General features: G+C 34.5%; 1 protein-coding gene across 1 annotated transcript in view; it reads left to right on the forward strand.

Moving 5' to 3' along the window:
• The window catches only part of STK31 (serine/threonine kinase 31), a gene marked incomplete at its 3' end in the record, with an annotated part of 94,148 nt that overhangs the window by 41,708 nt on the left and 32,269 nt on the right, over positions 1 to 20,171 (forward strand). Inside the window, 10 exon segments of the mRNA XM_082400428.1 lie at positions 1,337 to 1,453; positions 2,444 to 2,563; positions 3,655 to 3,786; positions 5,016 to 5,117; positions 6,469 to 6,549; positions 8,740 to 8,865; positions 9,495 to 9,620; positions 11,147 to 11,233; positions 11,945 to 12,094; positions 15,678 to 15,800. Coding sequence (XP_082256554.1) covers positions 1,337 to 1,453; positions 2,444 to 2,563; positions 3,655 to 3,786; positions 5,016 to 5,117; positions 6,469 to 6,549; positions 8,740 to 8,865; positions 9,495 to 9,620; positions 11,147 to 11,233; positions 11,945 to 12,094; positions 15,678 to 15,800 — 1,164 coding nt within the window.

Consider the following 20,171-nt stretch of genomic DNA (forward strand, 5'->3'; position numbering starts at 1 on the left):
AGCTATAGTGTAGAGATAAGAGTATGTGCTTTGAGGGTAGTAGAGCTTTCCTCTTTTTGGTTTCTTTTTTAGCAAGACATATGTGTTTTAACATTAGTTGGCTAACTAGCCATGATTACAATGTTGTTTAGCAGTGTAAGTCTTTTAAGTTTTAGTTATCTTAAATATCCTAAAGATACCTAAACTAAATGGGGAATATTAGTCTCATTTGATATTAGATATTAGAAAAGGTGTCTTTTATATCTTCTTTTTTTTTTTTAGTTCTTAATTATTATTGTGAAAACACAATGTAATTTTCTAAAAGGCTTGGAGGCATGTGGCTTTGTGTAATGTACTCAGAACCCTAATTAAATTTTGGCCTAATTTTGTTATTGATTCTGTGTTCTTCTGTCTGCTTTACATCCTCCTGAGCAAAGGGAAAGACACCTATAGTGTCATTTATCTCTCTGTGTGAATGATTTCCAAATATGCAGTTCTAGCTTTGTCTGGGGAAAAAAAAATCTTTAATCTCCTGCTACTTCTAGAACTCTTCATTTTTGGTGCTTTTTATGGATACATTAATGTAACTAAGTTATTTCTTTGTCTTATTTTGTTATTGATCATAATTGTCTTTCCATTTAGGTTAATTATCTGTTATCCTTTTCTTTCATTTCCATATCCATTTCCCAAATCTAGACCTCCATAAACACAAATCTGAACCTCTGAAAGCCGAGTGACTGCTTCTGACATTTATGTTCTGTATTATAGTTTGGGTCCCTGATGTCATTCTATTTAACACCTTATCATAAAGTCTGTTTCCTGATAGAAAGTACCTTAGTTTTCCTAATGAGATGGAAACTATCAGGGTTTAATTTTTAACCTTGAATCTTCATATTCCTTAATGCTAGTGGGTCATCATTAAGTACCATGTACAGTCATACCCCTTCTTTGTATAAACGCTGATATTGTCTGCCCACTACCTGTCAGATTTAAACTTGCTCCCTGAGCAGTCAAGGTTCTTTACCAGTTTTTAGTCAGACTGCGTCTTTTTCTATTCCCCCAAAACATCTTGGTCTTGTCCCTGTTTTTTCTCATAATTTTCCTCTGTATTGTCCTCTCATCTCTCTTAATCACTAATTACCTTAACAAAAATCTGTGTTTTCTTTAGGCATGTGAGGTGTGTATACCTTTTCTTTCCGGTGCGTAAGTTTTGTGAGGGTAGTACTTTATGTTTCTTGTGTTTATTTCCCCCTCGTTGCCCAGTACATAGGTTAATGCTCTGCTCCAGGTATAAGGACACAATACTAATTGAAATAATTAAATGAGATACTTCATGTTTTTTATTTTTGCAAACGAGGCCTTTGATCTATCTGTGGAAGAATCACTGACTTCTGAAGACACAATTGGTAATATTGATGAAATCCTAGAGAAGACTGAGTCAGGTGTCTGCAAAGAGCTGGAGATGTCTCTGACTGTGAGTATTGATATTCTTTATTACTGCTTCCTTTGAAGCAAAGTGGTTTCCTTACTAGGTAGAGAGTGTTAAGACTAGTCTTAGCTTTCTTCGTAAAGGCCTATTTGAGATAGTAACACTGTCAAGTTCTAATCCAAATACAGTGCGAAGTCTTATTCTTCCACAGGGTGGTATTTTGATTTTAGTAGGATATTTCACATGAAAAAAAAATCTAATGTTTAATTCTAGGAAAACAACTCTTAATCTGAGTGTATCAGCTTTCTTTAGCACTTGATTCTTGAGTCCATCATACGCAATGACTGTAAGTGTAAGATAAGGCTCTTTAGAGTTTGTGAAAACTTGAAATAAAATCTGGGAGAGCTCTTGGAAGTGGATACACAAGTTTGATTAGTAGCTCCCTTTCCCTACTGTGTATACTCTCTTTTGCTGTGTAAAGTTAAAAGTTAGTGTATTTTGTAATGTTAATATTGCTCACTGGAACTCTTAACCAGTTTTTCAGGCTGCTTACCAAAGTCTCATTGGTTATGTTCTTTATTTTGCTTGTTTCTCTTTACCTTTTGTGATTTTATAAAGATTGGCATTAAAAAATACACATTACTATATTTCCCTATTGTCAAATTGTCCTTATTTAGATGGTTTTGTCAGGCTTGATTTTAGAAGTGGTTGTTAACAGATATCTAAAAATAAAGTGTTGAAGTTCTGTATATTGTTTAGTTCTTACATTTAGCATAACAGTATCCCTGATTTCCTTTAACACTCTGCTTCAGACAGCTTTAAGTATAATAGCGTTATGGGAATAAAATTTCCCATATGAACATCTTTGACATCAATCTCTCTTCTCCCTAGAAAAATATCTATGTTTAAGAAATATTTTGAAATAGATATAGAAGTTCGTTAAGGGTATCATTTTAAAGTGTATCCATTGTTATCGAAGGTTTTAACTATTTTGTATTCCTTTGTATATAAATCTGTGTGTATGATTTCATTTAGGAGCAAGGTGATGCAGACAAGGAGATCACTTTAAATACATATAGTCAAGTAGTACAAAAGATCCGTTCAGAGGAAAGGCTTATTGCCACAGTACAATCCAAGTACAAGGACAGTGTTGAGGTTGGATTATGCTTTATATTATTGGTCTTATATACTGATGCTTTGAAATTTTTAATACTTAAACTTTTCTCAAGTAGTTTAATACCCAGTGTGTAGATAAATTATTTACTATTGCTAGAAAAACACTATAGCCATTGTTAGCTGGTATATAATTAAATCCATCCTATAGTGGAAATGGCATTTCACTGATATAAATATATTGAGATTGTTTTATTGTCTTAAATCTTTGATTTTCTTATGTCCTTTAAAACATAACTTTTATCATTTTCTTTTTGCCTATACAAGTTTACAGTAGAAAACTTGCTATATACAGAAAGATAAGAAATAAAAACATTGATTATAGTCCCTTTTGCTTAAGAGATACTCACTGCTAGTTTCAGAGTATTTCCTTTGTGAATGGTGACTTATATGTATGTATGAATATTATGTGCACTGCATCATTTTGTAAACTGTTTTGAAAATGTTTTCTTCATTTAATTGTGTATTATGAACATTTGCCCATGTGATTTATAATTCTTGTATACTGTCATTTTGAGTGACTAGAACATCATCTCTTGCATAGATGTACAGTGTTATTTAACCTTTCATCTATCAGATGTTAAGGTTACTTCCATTTTTTTTTTACCATAAATAACACTGTACATAATCTTTGTACATAATATTGTGTGTGTATTTCCTCAAATAGAGTCCTGAAAATTGTTAATTACTAAGTCAAAAGGAATGAACATTCTTAAAACTTGATACATATTGTCAAACTACTTTTGGGAAGGGTAATTTCAATTTACATCCTCACTAGAAATTCAATTTGCATTTTCTGTAGCAAAGTGTGTCTCACTGTGTGTCTCAGCTTGAAATATTTTTTCCCTTTGCTTCTTTGATTGCTAGAATGATACTCTTCTAAATAGATATGTGGATAATTAAGAAATCAGTGGGTAGAATTGTCTTGTTGAAAATTGAAGAATTTCTTATTTCAATCTGAACTCAGTAAATACTAGTTGAATCTTAATAGAGAATTAATGAGTGGTCAGAAAGCGACTGTTTGATTAATATTGTTGTCTCTGTGTTGAAAATATAACAACTCTTTCTCTCAGTTTAAGAAACAGATTATTGAATGTTTAAATAAGAGCCCCAATGTGGATCACTTGCTGTCCATTAAAAAGACACTGAAAAACTTAAAGGCTCGACTGAGATGGAAATTGGTTGAAAAGAATAATTTGGAAGAAGTAAGGAACAGTTGGTTCTTACTGAACTCTGTGTGTACCTCATTTTATTTATGCGTAAGAGTAATGCATAAATACACTCTTTAAAATTATTCACATTTTGTTTTATTTTTCCCTTCTGTGTTTGTGTTTAAATAAAATTACTACGTTAATAGTGTAAACATTTTCCCATGTCATGAAATGTTTTTAAAAAACATTTTACGTGGTTGCCTTGGTTGTTAGTAAGATAAGCATTTTTGAATAATTTAAAAAACTGTTGATATGGACTGTTATAATATCTATTAAAAACAAGCCTACTACATGCTGCGAGGTGATGGGGTACTCCCCCAAAGGCAGAATTTTGTCGTAAAGATCAGGATGTCTTTTGTTAGCTCTCTTTTTAATGGCTGGCCATACTATTTCTTGAAAATAGTTTAAGTTGTTTTCATATTATAATAGAACTGGAAGAATTAGGACACTTTAAACTGGACTAAACCTCCTTCTTTAGTCTTGAAACTTTGTGAATAAACTGGCATTCTTTGTTTCCTTGAACAAAGAATTTACTTATCAAAGGGATTCACGTTATATCTTAATCCAACTTGAGTTAGCTTTCTTCCTCATTGGAGCATTTAAGCATGGAGTGGAGCTAATTTAATAGTTAAAATTTTTCTAGTTTTATCCTATTCTGGGCTGTGGGAAATGGGGTCTTTTTTAGTTTAATTTTTTAACTTTTATAGAAACATCTAACTTTGAAAACATGTACCTTTTAAGGAGGCTTGTTAATTATCTTAGAGTTTTATGGAGTCTTTGTGAGTCCTACATTGTCTTTCCTGTAGTAGACATGCCACATGTTTACTAATTTTTTAAAAGTCAAATCTTATGTAGAAAAAGGTTCCAGGGAGTTTAATTGTATTCTGGTTCCTATTCTTGACATTTACGTTATGGTGGCAGTTGGTCATCTTAGAGAAAATGTACAGCAAATTAAGAGATAAGAAAAATCTATGTAATTAACTTTATGACTTTATTTTTATAATTCCTTTTTGTAGGTTTTGGAAAAGTCAGGATTAGAATAAACTAATAAATATTAATTCGACAAGTGTTAATGAGAGATTGTTATGTGCTAGGTATAGAAGGATATGTAGAAATCAGACAGAGTGATTTGCTGTAGAAGTTGCATTAATTCTTACTAGGAAGAGTTGTTTTGAGTCTACTTTCATAAGTCTGTAAGGTCACTTTTTTCTTTCTGATTAAAGTCCGATGACCATGATGGATCTGAGATTGAGGAAATAAAACAAGAAATAACTCAATTGCGGAATAGTGTCTTTCAGGAAATTTATCATGAGCGGGAGGAATATGTAAGTATTCGATTCTTTGAAATTTTGAATTAGTTTTTACTGTAAAAATTGAATTCAAATATCCATATTTATGAAGTGTACTATAATCAAAAGATCAGAGATTATATTGGCATAGTTAAATTGGTATAGTAATGTTTGTGAATTTAGAAATTAATTTCTGATGACAAAATAGTTCATAACCATTGTGCCAAATGTGAAAATTACAGAAAAGTATAAGGAAGAAGAAACATCATCTGTAATGTTCTCAACTCAGTGGTAACAGTAGTATAATCACATTTAACTTTTGAGTTAACTTCCTTTTAGTTTTCTTTCTGCTTGTTTTTACAAGAATCGAGATTATAACAGACACTTTTGCATATTGCTTGTTTTCTGTTGAAGATAAAGCCTAAAGATTTTTTCCTTTATTAAAATCTGTATGAACATCATTTTAGCTTAAAACTGCAATGAAAACATTAATAGGGCATCATAATTTAGTTGAAGAATATAACAAAATAAAACTACTGGGTTGGGGGAAAGTTCTACCATGAATTTTTGTGACTTTGGAAGAGTCAGTCAGCATATTTTGTCTTTAAAATGGAGAGAATATTGTATTTTATGTTTCAGGGATGTTATGGGAAAGAAGTAAGATAAGAAACAATGCCTCTGAAAAATAAAAATACTATGAAAATAGTAGGCATTTTAAGTGTTATGCATTATTTAGCAAACTTATCTGACTGTGTGTGCTTCATTGTTCACCTTAGGAACCTTGGATAAAATAGCTATCTCCCAGGAATGTGATAAGTATCTAGAAGTTTTACTGAATAAACATGTGATAAGTGACTTTTCTAAGGATCCTCAATTGACACATTTGCTTCAAAGTAGCTTTTGCAGAGCTACATGTTTATTATTCCTTTCAAGGCTTTTATGATTTTTTTTCTTCCTAAAATGAAATAGCTATTATTTTAAACTGTTACTGTGTTCTGTTTTGTTCTGTGTTTGTACTGTGTTCTACTATTTTGAGAAATAGTGACAATTTTATGACTCAAATTGGTTTTTCATCACACTTTTTCATTTTAGCTTGTGAGTATGGACTTTGACCTTAGGCAAGGTTTTGTGCCTGTATATGTATATTAAGCTTAAAATTGGTAATTAAGTTTTTCTTCTGTTAGTAAGATGGTAATTTAGAACCAAATGACTCTTGGTTTTTGTTTAATATTTCTTGTAGTAGAAGGCAAAATCAGTGATTATATATTTTATGAGGTTATATATATATTATTAGATTATATATCTTGTTAGATACATAATAAGGGAGATACCAACATGTCACAATTGAATATATATTGATCTATAATAAAAATATTTTTAAATTTAGGAGAAGCTGAAGAGCTTGGTACAGAAATGGTTCCCTGAGCTTCCTCTACTTCATCCTGAAATAGGATTACTTGAGTACATGGTAAGCTTTGTTTCCTCTGAGAATTACTATTCTGCAGAGAGTGTTGAAAAGTGATGACATTAAAATTATGTGTTATGGGCTTCCCTGGGGGTGCAGTGGTTGAGAATCTGCCTGCTAACGCAGGAGACACGGGTTCGAGCCCTGGTCTGGGAAGATCCCACATGCCGCGGAGCAACTAGGCCCGTGAGCCACAACTACTGAGCCTGCGCGTCTGGAGCCTATGCTCCGCAACAAGAGAGGCCACGATAGTGAGAGGCCCACGCACCGCGATGAAGAATGGCCCCCGCTTGCCACAACTAGAGAAAGCCCTCACACAGAAACGAAGACCCAACACAACCAAAAAAAAATAAATTAATTAAAAAAAAATTATATGTTAGTGTTAAATTTATAATATCCTTACTTTATGAAAATGTTCCTGAGGAATGGTTTTTAGGTATTATTAGAACTTTTCTCAAGACTGTCTTTAATACTTGCATACTGTATGTATATCAATTTGCATGTTTTTAATTTTTATATCAATTTTTATATCAATTTGCATGTTTTTCTTTGTTTTCTCTTTTCCTCATACCCACTCAATACATTGCATGGCACTTATTTGAATTACAGGTGTTTATTTTTTGAAGTGATGAAGCAGTTTTAGCTTCTGTTCCAGGTTAGAATAAAAGCAGGACACTGATAGTCATGAGGAATTTAAACAGAATTTATCTTTTAAGTTAAAGCAGGCAGGATTCAAAGCCTGGGAGATCAGTGTGTTAGAAGGACTCTGTGGAGCAGGATTGGTAAACTTCGGCTCTCAGAGCAGAATCTGTTAGCTCTGTGTTTTATATTGTCTGCTAGGGATGAGGGACTAGATTAGATGTTTATTCTTTTTTTTTTTTTTAATTTTATTTATTTATTTTTGGCTGCATTGGGTCTTCATTGCTACGCGTGGGGCTTTCTCTAGTTGCGGCGAGCGGGGGCTACTCTTTGTTGCGGTGCGGGGGCTTCTCATTGCGGTGGCTTCTCTTGTTGCAGAGCACGGGCTCTAGGCACGCGGGCTTCAGTAGTTGTGGCACGCGGGCTGAGTTTCTCCGCGGCATGTGGGATCTTCCCGGACCAGGGCTGGAACCCGTGTCCCCTGCATTGGCAGGTGGATTCTTAACCACTGTGCCACAAGGGAAGCCCAAGATGTGTATTCTTCAAGATTGTCATTAAGTCCCTGATAATAGCTTAAATACAGTACATAAAGGGATGTTCACATAGACTTGTGAACTCATAAATATGTAAGATTAATAAGTCCCATAAATTGTTAAAGCAATTACTGTATAATCTTTTCAGACTAAACTTTAAAATAATGTAGTGTTTTTCTTGCAATTATTTAACTCTTGCTTAGAGACTCTCTCTTATAGGATGGGTGAGTGAATATGTGGTGCTATATAGGACTTGAAAATTAATTTTAAAAATATGCTTATCTGTTTTATTGTGGAAGATTATAAAAGGTTCGAATTGTGGCTTATGGATGCCTTTAATTATTTTAAGATGTTTTCCTGTGATGTATCCTTAGGAAACCCCTGTAGATTATGTATTGTGGATTACTTAAATATGCTGACAACACTTAAAAAAAAACACCAGAAAATAATTTCACAACCCCTCTTACTAAAACTATACCACAGTAAAACTCAGCTTGATTTAAAATGTTGATAGTCATGTTTTAGTGCAAAAAAGTTATTCCTTTTAAAAAGTAGCAGAAATACCTAGTAGAGTTAAATTATTTAAAAGCCATTTTCACTTTTGAGGATTCCACTTCAGAGGCAGGGGTGTTAGAGTTCACAGTAGTCATAATTTTTAGACATCTCATTCCCATTGTACAGTCTCCCTTTTATTTGTCATCATTTTAATACTTTTAGGAAACACATGAAGTTTTCCAAGTAAACATCAGGGTCCCTTGGAAGCACGTCTGGTTCATCCCAGTCATCTTCAGAATCTGTTAGAGAGCTGTTGCAAGGATTAAATGTATGGTCATTACATTTTGGGTGGGAGTTCAAGAGCCAGGAAATAGAAAAAATATGAAACTTTAAATATTTTTATTTATTGGTGTCTCCAGTAGGGTTGATGTCCAATCCATCTAATAGTATGTAACTAATTTTGTTGATTATTTAAAAGTGCTGGGATTATTTGGATTCTTAAACTGTAACAAAAACTTGTGCCTAGAACTCTGGTGGTCTTCTTACAATGAGCTTGGAAAGGGATCTTCTTGATGCTGAGCCCATGAAGGAACTTAGCAGGAAGCGTCCTTTGGTATGTTCTGAGGTTAACGGGCAGATAATTCTTTTAAAGGTAAGTTTAAGTTCTTTGGACTTGTGGGAGATTCAGAAGTACAAAGGGGAGTGGTGGTGGTACTTTTCAGGAAAGTAAAGACCCACTGTTTATTTTCTAAATTATGTGAATTGACTGGTATGATGATTATGCTTCCAGTGTGGTTGCCAGAACTAATTTTGAATTTAAAGTTTCTCTCATTTCCCTAAATAATGTATGTCTTTAATAGGATATACTTGCTTTCCTTTTTTCGGGTGAACTTATTACGTTCTAGCCAAAAGCCTTTTAAAATTCTTGTTTTTCTTACATTTCTCTTTGAAATCTCAACTATTTTGCCAACACAGTCTTCTGTTCTTTGATTTCTTCTCTTCATTGACCTGGAAAACTGTTAATCATGATAGTAGGATAATTACTTTGGCCTTAGTGAGTACATATTGTAGAGTGTATATTAAGCTACTGGTAGAAATGTTCTTTTCTTTCTAAATCATATCATTTAAAGCAGATAGAAAAAGTACTTATACAATTTAAAAAAATAAATTTAGATATATTTTAACTTACATAAAAATCTAATTTAAGTTGGAATGATATATAATTAGAGTGAGATTTTTAATCTTGGAATTGCCAATCCCTCTTTTTTTTTTTGGTACAAGGGCTATTCTGTGGATGTCGACACAGAAACCAGGGTAATTCAGAGAGCAGCTGCGTATCACAGAGCTTGGAGAGAAGCTAAAGAAGAGTCTGGGTTGCTACCATTGATATTCCTATTTTTGTGTAAGGTAAAGTTTTTATGCTAATCTCTTGCAGAAAACATTTTATTTAAAGTGCGTTTTAGCTCCAAGCTTTAGAGAAGTAATTAATTCCTTTTAATTTTTTTAAAATTGAAGTATATAGTTGATTTACAATATTGTGTTAGTTTCAAGTGTACAGCAAAGTGATTCAGTATATTTGCAGATTTTATTCCATTACATGATAATGGGTATAATTCCCTGTGCTACACAGTAAATCCTTGTTGCTTATCTATTTTATATATAATAGTTTGTATTTGTTAATCCCATACCCCTAATTTGTCCCTCCCACTTTCCCTCTCCCCTTTGGTAACCACAAGTTTGTTTTCTATGTCTGTGAGTTTGTTTCTGTTTTGTATATACATTCATTTGTATTATTTTTTAGATTCCACATATGTGATGTATAGTATTTGTCTTTCTCTGACTTATTTCACTAAGCATGATATTTTCTATCCATGTTGTTGCAAATGGCAGTATTTCATTCTTTTAAATGGCTAATATCACATTGTATATCTACCACATCTTCTTAATCCAGTCATCTTTTGATGGGCATTTGAGTTGCTTCCATGTCTTGGCTATTATAAATAGTGCTGTTATGAACATTGGGGTGCATGTATCTTTTAGAATAAGTTTTTTTGTTTTTTCCGGATATATACCCAGGAGTGGAATTGCTGGATCATATGGTAGTTCTATTTTTAGTTTTTTGAGGAACTCAATACTGTTTTCCATAGTAGCGACACCAATTTACATTCCTACCAACAGTGTATGAGGGCTCCCTTTTCGCCACATCTTCTCCAAAATTTGTTATTTGTAGATTTTTTGATGAGAGCCATTGTGACAGGTGTGAGGTGATACCTCATTGTGGTTTTGATTTGCATTTCTCTAATAACTAGTGATATTGAGCATCTTTTCATGTACCTGTTAGCCATCTGTATGTCTTCTTTGGAAAGATGTCTATTCAAGTCTTCTGCCCATTTTTTGATTGTTTGGTGTTTTTTGATATTGAGTTGTATGAGCTCTTTGTATATTCTGGATATTAACCCCTTGTTAATCGCATCATTTGTGAATATTTTCTCTCATTTCATAGGTTGTCTTCATTTTGTTGATAGTTTCCTTTGCTGTGCAAAAGCTTTTAAGTTTAATTAGACAGTCTTTTCAAAAGGTGGTGCTGGGCATGTAAAACAATGAAATTAGAGCATTCCCTTACACTGTATATAAAAATAAACTCAAAATAGTTTAAAGACCTAAATATAAGACATGAAACCATAGAACTCCTGGAAGAGAACATAGAAGAAACAGTCTTTGACATAAATTGTAGCAGTATTTTCTCCTATCAGTCCCCCAAGGCAAAAGAAATAAAAGCAAAAATAAACAAACGGGGCCTAATTAAATTTAAAAGCTTTTGCACAGCACAGAAGTAATTCTTTCCAGAAAAGTTATTTTGTACAGTCATTGTATACTAAAAATATATTGAAGAATTTTTCACTTACATTCTCATTCTCTGTTTTGCTTCTCAGTCTGATCCTATGGCTTATCTGATGGTCCCATACTATCCTAGGGCAAACCTGAGTGCTGTTCAGTCCAGCATGCCTTTAACTTTAGAAGTAAGTAAAAAACCTTATTTCCACAGATGTATTAAATGAGAAGAATGACATCTAAAGTTTATTGAGGATATACTACATGCTTTATACAGTGTACAATTTTGACTCATTCTATTTAATTGTCATATCCGCCCTGTGATATGAGTTATCCCATTATATACAGATTAGAAAAATGAGGCTCACAGAGATTAATGTGACTTGCACAGGGTCCCTCATCCAGTGGCTGAGTTGAGACTTGGAATTGGGTCTTTTTGGCACCAAAGCCTATCCTTATAACTATTAAGCTGTGCTGTGTGTAAATTGTGTAGTATAGCACTTGGTATTATAAGTTTTAAGCAATAGCTTTGATTTCTATCGTAAATTTGAATTAGTAATAACAATAAAGGATGCCCAGATTCTTGCTACCCAGTAACACTATTTCAGTCTCTTTTTCTTTTCTAGATGCTTTCTGCTCATTATTTGTAATCCAAGTCTTCTTAGAGACTGTAGTCTCTAAGTCATACACACACACACACACACACCCCCCACACGGTATTACCAGTGACATAATCAGGACTTCTGTCCTTTAATTCTTTCTCTATGCTGTATTCTTTTTAAAGGTTCATTTGGAAGAAGCTTAGTCACTTCTGGAAAAGTCTTTTAATTAGAGAAAAGGTTCAGCTGTTAAAATGATTTGTCTACTTCCTGACTTCTTTTGTATGTACTTGTCTATAGGAAGCTTTAAAGGTCATGAAAGGTGTTGCCCAGGGCCTGCATACGTTGCACAAGGCTGACATAATTCATGGATCACTTCATCAGAACAATGTATTTGCTTTAAACCGTCAACATGGAATTGTTGGAGATTTTGACTTCACCAAATCTGTGGTAAAATATAGTGGTTTTATAAATAAGTTCTAGACTTCATTTAGTATTATTATTATTAGGCAGTAGTTCAGCACTTTTACATCATATGGTAATTTATTATAAGATCTTTGCCTTCAGTTAAGGTGTGTCATGTAGTGTAAGCAATTATGTGTTATCAGGTAGGTGCTGGAACAAGAGTTTCTAAAGTTGTGCATTATATTTTTTAACCGTAAGTCTTAGGAGCAACCTGAAATTACAGTCAGTGGCATTGACAACATTAGCATTAATTAATTAATTCATCAAGAAACATTTAGTTGCTGGAAATACACAAGGAAAACTAGGTGGCCATCTCCTGTCTCCCAGTCTACTGGTGCCCTCCCCCTCAATAGATTAAATTTAGATATACACGCTTTGCTATTTTTTGATTAATGGGCATTTTTAGAAACTTGGGAACCTTGGACTTTTCCATTTAATTCAAGTTCTAGTTTGATGACATTGCCTGTGAATTTTGGTGTCATATTACCTCAGAAGAGGCAGTTTGTGGGAATAACAAACATCAGACAATTAAAGAGCATATTGTGATCTTTTTTATTTTTCTTTTTGGTAGAATGGGCAATTTCAAAATACACACAATCATGAGGGAGCAGTTCTCTTTGTTAAAATAACAGCTTTATTGAGATATAATTCACATACCATAATGTGTATATTTCACTACTAATTTTAATATAGTCAAAAGGTTCTGCATCAATCACCACTGTCTAATTCCAGAACAATTTTTATCACCCTCAAAAAGAAACCCCATACTGGTTTGCAGTTACTCCCCCTTTCTTTCTCTACTCAGCCTGTTGGAAACCACTAATCCATTTTCTGTCCCTATGGATTTGCCTATTCTGGACATTTCCTATAAATGGAATCATGTGTGGCCTTTCGTGATTGACTTATTTCACTCTGCATAATGTTTTAAAGGTTCATCCATGTTGTAGCATGTGTCTAAACTTCATTCCCTTTTAAAAATGCCCAAATAATATTTCGTTGTATGGATATGCCATATTTTGTTTTTACCTTTGTCAGTTTGTGGGCATTTGGGTTTCCACTTTTTTTTTTTTTTTTTTAATGAAATGAGGTTAAGGATTTTTTTTTTTTTTAAGACAATCAGATGTTTTTATTTATTTATTTATTTATGGCTGTGTTGGGTCTTCGTTTCTGTGCGAGGGCTTTCTCTAGTTGTGGCAAGCGGAGGCCACTCTTCATCGCGGTGCGCTGGCCTCTCACTATCGCAGCCTCTCTCGCTGCGGAGCACAGGCTCCAGACGCGCAGGCTCAGTAATTGTGGCTCACGGGCCTAGTTGCTCCGCGGCATGTGGGATCTTCCCAGACCAGGGCTCGAACCCGTGTCCCCTGCATTGGCAGGCAGATTCTCAACCACTGCGCCACCAGGAAAGCCCGGGTTTCCACTTTTTGATTATTATGAATAATGCTGCTATGAAAATCAGTATACAAGTTTTTGTGTGGAGATATGTTTTCTTGGGAGTGGGATTGTTGGGTTATATGGTAACTCTTCTGTGTTTCACCGTTTAAGGAAAAAAACTGTTTTCCAAAGTGGCTGCACTGTTTTACATTCTCATCAGCGATGTATGAGGATTCCAGTTTCTCAACATCCTTGCCAATATTTTATTGTCTGAGGAGTTCCTTTTTGACTAGTGAAAGTCATAATGCTTTTTTATTTTTTTTTAAAGATTTTTTTTGATGTGGACCATGTTTTTAAAGTCTTGATTGAATTTGTTACAATTATTGCTTCTGTTTTGTGTTTTGGTTTTTTTGGCCGCGAGGCCTGTGGGATCTTAGCTCCCTGACCAGGGATCGAACCTGCACCCCCTGCATTGGAAGGCAGAGTCTTAACCACTGGACTGCCAGGGAAGTCCCCATAATGCTTTATTTGTTGGTCGTCTGCAAGTTATAGGATAATGCCACCTGTCTGTATACAGTTTCAGTGGTGTTCATATGGTACCTCAAAAAGAAGAGAAAATAAAAATGTAAAACTATAATGAAATGCTGGATTATAAAGGATTTATACATAGTAGATTTGCTGAAGTGTTTATGTTTATTTATTTGAAAATTAGCATAACATCTTAAGAAAAATAACTGAACTGTGAGTTTTAAAAAGTTCTCAATTCATAGGGATCCTGGTTACTTTACCTTTTGAACATGCCATTTGCACAACTATAGATATGACTCCAAGGAATTCTTCCTGTTTTATACTGATTTGTCAGCTGTTATTATCCAACAAAACATTGTTTTTAATCTCTATTTAAAATTATTTACTTTGAAATATTGATTAAAGTCACCTTTTGCTGCATTTTTCACCCTACTCTCAGATTGAAGTACTAATCAGGAAGGGTAATTTGAAAAGTAGACTGTAGTCGAGAGCATTGCTTTTCATACTTCATACTCCATGTGAATCTTCTGGGGATCTTGTTAAAATGCAATTTTTAGAAATTGAGGTAAAATTAGTATATGATACTATATGTTTCAGGTGTACATAAAATGCAGATTTTTATTCAGCATTTCTGGGATGGAGATTTTGTATTTCTAACAAGCTCCTGGGTGACACTGTAGCTGCTGGTCTTTGGACCACACTCTGAGAAGCAAGGATAATGATGGTAGTGATATGTGCTAGGTAATTATTGTGCTGATTACCTTTACCTTTACAATAACTCTGTAAAGTAGTTACAAATTAATTTCCTTTTTACAAATTAATTATTTTAGGCTCAAAGTGGTTAAAGCCCAAGGTCACATAGCAAATAAATGGCAGAGTGGGAATTGCAGTCAAGGTTTGTCTGAATCCAGGGTTCATGTTCTTGTCATTCATCATCCTTTGACACATTGGAAATGGTGTACTTAGAAAATGGTCAGTAAGGAAGTACTTTGTAGACTTGTGGTTTTTAAAAGTTATTTAGAATTTTCAGAATTAGAAAATAGCACTGCCTCTAGCCCTTATGAAGTGTGGTTTTTTGTTTTTTTAATTTTTATTTATTTATTTATTTATTTATGGCTGTGTTGGGTCTTCGTTTCTGTGCGAGGGCTTTCTCTAGGTGTGGCAAGTGGGGGCCACTCTTCATTGCGGTGCGCGGGCCTCTCACTATCGCGGCCTCTCTTGTTGCGGAGCACAGGCTCCAGACGCGCAAGCTCAGTAGTTGTGGCTCACGGGCCCAGTTGCTCCGCGGCATGTGGGATCTTCCCAGACCAGGGCTCGAACCCGTGTCCCCTGCATTGGCAGGTGGATTCTTAACCACTGCGCCACCAGGGAAGCCCCTGAAGTGTGTTTTTTAAAAAAAGAGTACTAAATTCTTAAAGAATCACTGGTTCTTAATTTTTAATCTGCTGGAGTCTACAATGTGAAATTTAACCCTAGTCTCACTGTTAATTTCATGAGACTGATTTTAAGAGCAATTTATACTAGTGGAAATTAGGTAAAAATATTTGAAAGCAAGAGAGAATAAAATATTTCAAATGCATATTTTTTGTGTTGATTAAATGCAGATTACTTCACAGAATGCCACCTCAACTGTGTTGCCTTTAAAATATTTAACCTACTGTTTTTGTAGAGTCAGCGAGCCTCAGTGAACATGATGGTTGGTGACTTGAGTTTGCTATCACCTGAATTGAAAATGGGAAAACCTGCTTCTCCAAGTTCTGACTTATATGCTTACGGCTGCCTTTTATTGTGGGTATGTTATTTTTTTATTGAAACAGATAAGTCATTTATTTATATGTATTTCAGTATAGAAAGTGATGATTTGAAGTGGCTTTCCTCAGTATATTACTCTGAATAAAATATAGTGGTAGATTTTCTGTAGAAAAAAATTTCTTCCCACTTGTTTTTAAAATTTTGTCATAAACTGTTGCTCTACAGTTGATCTTTGAACAACATGGGTTTGAACTGCCTGGGTCCGCTTAAGCGCAGTTTCATTTTCAATAGTATATACTATAGTACCACGCCATCCGTGGTTGCGTGGATACAGAGGAACCAGGGATATGGAGGGCCAACCATGAATTCTATGCGGGTTTTCAACTGTGCCAAGCTTCGGCACCTCTAACCTCCATGTTGTTCAAGAGTCAGCTGTACTTATCATCTGTTGTGTACTTTCTAGAAATTGGCTTGATAATATGCTTTACATAGCATGCTACTGTCTTAGTTTTATTGAAGTCAAGATTAACAGTGAAGATGGTTTTGTCCTATATTAATCTGGAGGTAATTCATGCATATATGGAAAATAAATATTAAATGATATTAAATGAGCCTTGAGTAAATGTTCCTGCTTTGAGTGTAAACCAAATAGCTATTTCTAATCCATGGTTTAAACCCATTCTTCCTGTGAAATATGAGGGATTAAGTGTTAACAAGGGAAGGATGTCTGTTCTCACTTCTTCTGTTTAACATTGTACTGGAGGTTCTAGCCCAGGGGTCAGCAAAATTTTCCATAAGCGGCCAGATGGTAAATAGTTCAGGCTTTGTGGGACATACGGTTTCTGCTGCTTTAGCGTGAAAGCAGCTATAGACAGTACATAAATGAGTGAGTGTCTCTGTTCCAATAAAACTTTATTTATGGATATTGAAATTTGAATTTCATATAATTTTCATGTGTCATGAAATAGTATTCTTTGATTTTATTTTAAACATTTTAAAATGTGAAAACCATTCTTGGCTTGCACACTGCATGAAAACAAGCAGTGGGATGGATTTGGCATGCAGGCTGTAGTTTGCTAATCCTGGTTCTAGTCAGTCAAATAAGGCAACAAAAAGAAATAAAGGGCATATAGTTTGAAGATGAAGAAGTAAAGCCATCTTTATTTGCAGATGACGTGATTAATTATGTAGAAAATCTTTTTGAATGTTATATACATAAATGCTACTAAACCCACCAAATTTAGCAAGGTTTCAGGATACAAAATCAGTATAATAATTAATTGTGTTTCTATATACTAGGAAATTGAAATTAAACAGTCATTTACAGAAGTATAAAAAATATGGAGCTTTTAGAGCTAAATTGACAAAAGATTTGCAAGATCTGTATACTGAAAACTACAAAAGTATTGTTGAGAGAAACTAAAGAAGGTGTAAATAAATGGAGAGATGCGCCATGTTCATGGACTGGAAGAATCAGTGTTGTATGGATGTGAATTCTTCTCAAATTGGTCATAGTCGTGATACAATTTCAACAAAACTCCTTCTAGGCTTACTTTTTTTTTTTTTTTGACAGTAATTAACAATCAGATTCTGTAGTTTATAGGAAAATACATGGGATCTGGGATAGCTAAAACAATTTTGAAAAAGAATGCAAGTGGAGGATTTTAACTGATTTTAAGACTTAATAAAATTACAGTAAATCAAGACAGTGTGATACTGATGTAAAGTTAGATATAGATCAATGGAACAGAATAGAGACAATAGAAATACACCCACTAAAATATGGTCAATTGATTTTTGACCAAGGTGCCAGGACAGTTCTATGAGGGAAAAGATAGTCTTCAACAAACGGTATTGTAACAATTGGATATCTGTACATAAAAAATAAACTTTGACTCATTCATTGCACAATGTATAAAAATTAACTCTAAATGTATATTAGACCAAAATGTAAAACCTAAGTCTCTAAAACTCAGGAATAAAATACAGGAGAAAATCTTACTGAGTTTGGCAAAGTTTTCTTGTAATAGGACACAAAAAACATCAAGTATAAAAGAAAATAATTTGGATTTCATCAAAATTTAAAATTGTGGTCTTCACAAGACACTGTTACAAAAATGAAAGGCAAGTCATACACAAACTTGGAGGAAATATTTGCAAAACATATATCTGACAGAAGACTTCTTTCCAGCTTACAATGAACTCTTACAACTGAATAATAAGACAACTCGGGGCTTCCCTGGTGGAGCAGTGGTTGAGAGTCTGCCTGCCAATGCAGGGGACACGGGTTCGAGCCCTGGTCTGGGAAGATCCCACATGCCCTAGAGCGGCTAGGCCCGTGAGCCACATTCACTGAGCTGGCGCGTCTGGAGCCTGTGCTCCGCAGCAAGAGAGGCCGTGATAGTGAGAGGCCCGCGCACCGCGATGAAGAGTGGCCCCCGCTTGCCACAACTAGAGAAAGCCCTCTCACAGAAATGAAGACCCAACACAGCCATAAATAAATAAGTAAATAAATAAAAATTAAAAAACAAAAGCAACAACAGAAAAAGCACTTTCCTACACAATTTCCCCCTCAACCCCGGATAGATTTATAAAAAAAAAAAAAAGAAGACAACTCAAAAATGGGCAAAATATTTAAATAGGCACTTACCAAATAAAATGTCCAGATGGTAAATAAGCATGTGAAAACATGCTCTCAATATCATTAGTTTTTGGGGAAATATAAATTAAAACCAAAATGAGATACTACCACATGCCCACTATAATGTCTAAAATTAAAAATACCACATCAAGTGTTGGCTAAGATGTATAACAACTAGAACTCTCATATATTGCTGAGGGGAATGTAAATGTAACAACCACTTTGGAAAACAACTTGGCAGTTGTTAAAAGGTTAAACATATACCTATTATATGACCCAGCTGTTTTACTCTTAGGTATTTAGCCAAGAGAAGTAAAAGCATATGTCCATACAAAGACTTGTACAAAAATATTCAAAGACATTTTATTTGTAAGAGCCAAAAAATGGGAACAACCCGAATGTCCATAAACAGATGAATGGAAAAACAGTCTGCTATATATTCATTGGAATACTACTCAGCAATAAAATGGAATGAACTATTAATACAGGCATGCCTTGTTTTATTGTGCTTCACTTTATTGCACTTCGCATATATAGTGTTTTTTATATATTGAAGGTTTGTGGCAACCCTGCATGTCAGATGATGGTTAGCGTTTTTTAGCAATAAAGTATTTTCTTAAATTAAGGTATGTACATTGTTTTTTATTCTTTTATTTTTTTTAACATCTTTATTGGAGTATTAATTGCTTTACAGTGTTGTAAAGTTTCTGCTGTATAACAAAGTAAATCAGCTATATGTATACATATATCCCCATATACCCTGCCTCTTGTGTCTCCCTCCCACCATCCCTATCCCACCCTTCTAGGTAGTCACAAAGCACCAAGCTGATCTCCCTGTGCTATGCAGCTGCTTCCCACTAGCTATCTATTTTACATTTGGTAGTGTATATATGTCCATGCCACTCTCTGACTTCATCCCAGCTTACCCTTCGCCCTCCCCGTGTCCTCAAGGCCATTCTCTGTGTCTGCGTCTTTATTCCTGTCCTGCCCCTAGGTTCATCAGAACCATTTGTTTTTTATTCCATAAATATATGTGTTAGCATACGGTATTTGTTTTTCTCTTTCTGACTTCACTCAGTATGACAGACTCTAGGTCCATCCACCTCACTACAAATAACTCAGTTTCGTTTCATTTTATGGCTGAGTAATATTCCATTTTATATATGTGCCCCATCTTCTTTATCTATTCATCTGTCGATGGACACTTAGGTTGCTTCCATGTCCTGGCTATTGTAAATAGTGCTGCAGTGAACACTGTGGGACATGACTCTTTGAATTACGGTTTTCTCAGGGTATATGCCGGGTAGTGCGATTGCTGGGTCATATGGTAGTTCTATTTTTAGTTTTTTAAGGAACCTGCATACTGTTCTCCATAGTGGCTGAACCAATTTACATTCCCACCAACAGTGCAAGACGGTTACCTTTTCTCCACACCTTCTCCAGCATTTATGGTTTGTAGATTTTTTTGATGATGGCCATTCTGACTGGTGTGAGGTGGTACCACATTGTAGTTTTGATTTGCATTTCTCTCATGATTAGTGATGTTGAGCATCCTTTCACATGTTTATTGGCAATCTGTATATCTTCTTAGGAGAAATGTCTATTTAGGTCGTCTGCCCATTTTTGGATTGGGTTGTTTGTTTTTTTGATATTGAGCTGCATGAGCTGCTTGTATATTTTTGGAGATTAATCCTTTGTCAGTTGCTTCATTTGCAAATATTTTCTCCCATTCTGAGGGTTGTCTTTTCATCTTGTTTATGGTTTCCTTTG

Source organism: Balaenoptera borealis (genome assembly GCF_965194805.1).
Source record: "Balaenoptera borealis genome assembly, chromosome: 7".
NCBI classification, from domain to species: domain Eukaryota; kingdom Metazoa; phylum Chordata; class Mammalia; order Artiodactyla; family Balaenopteridae; genus Balaenoptera; species Balaenoptera borealis.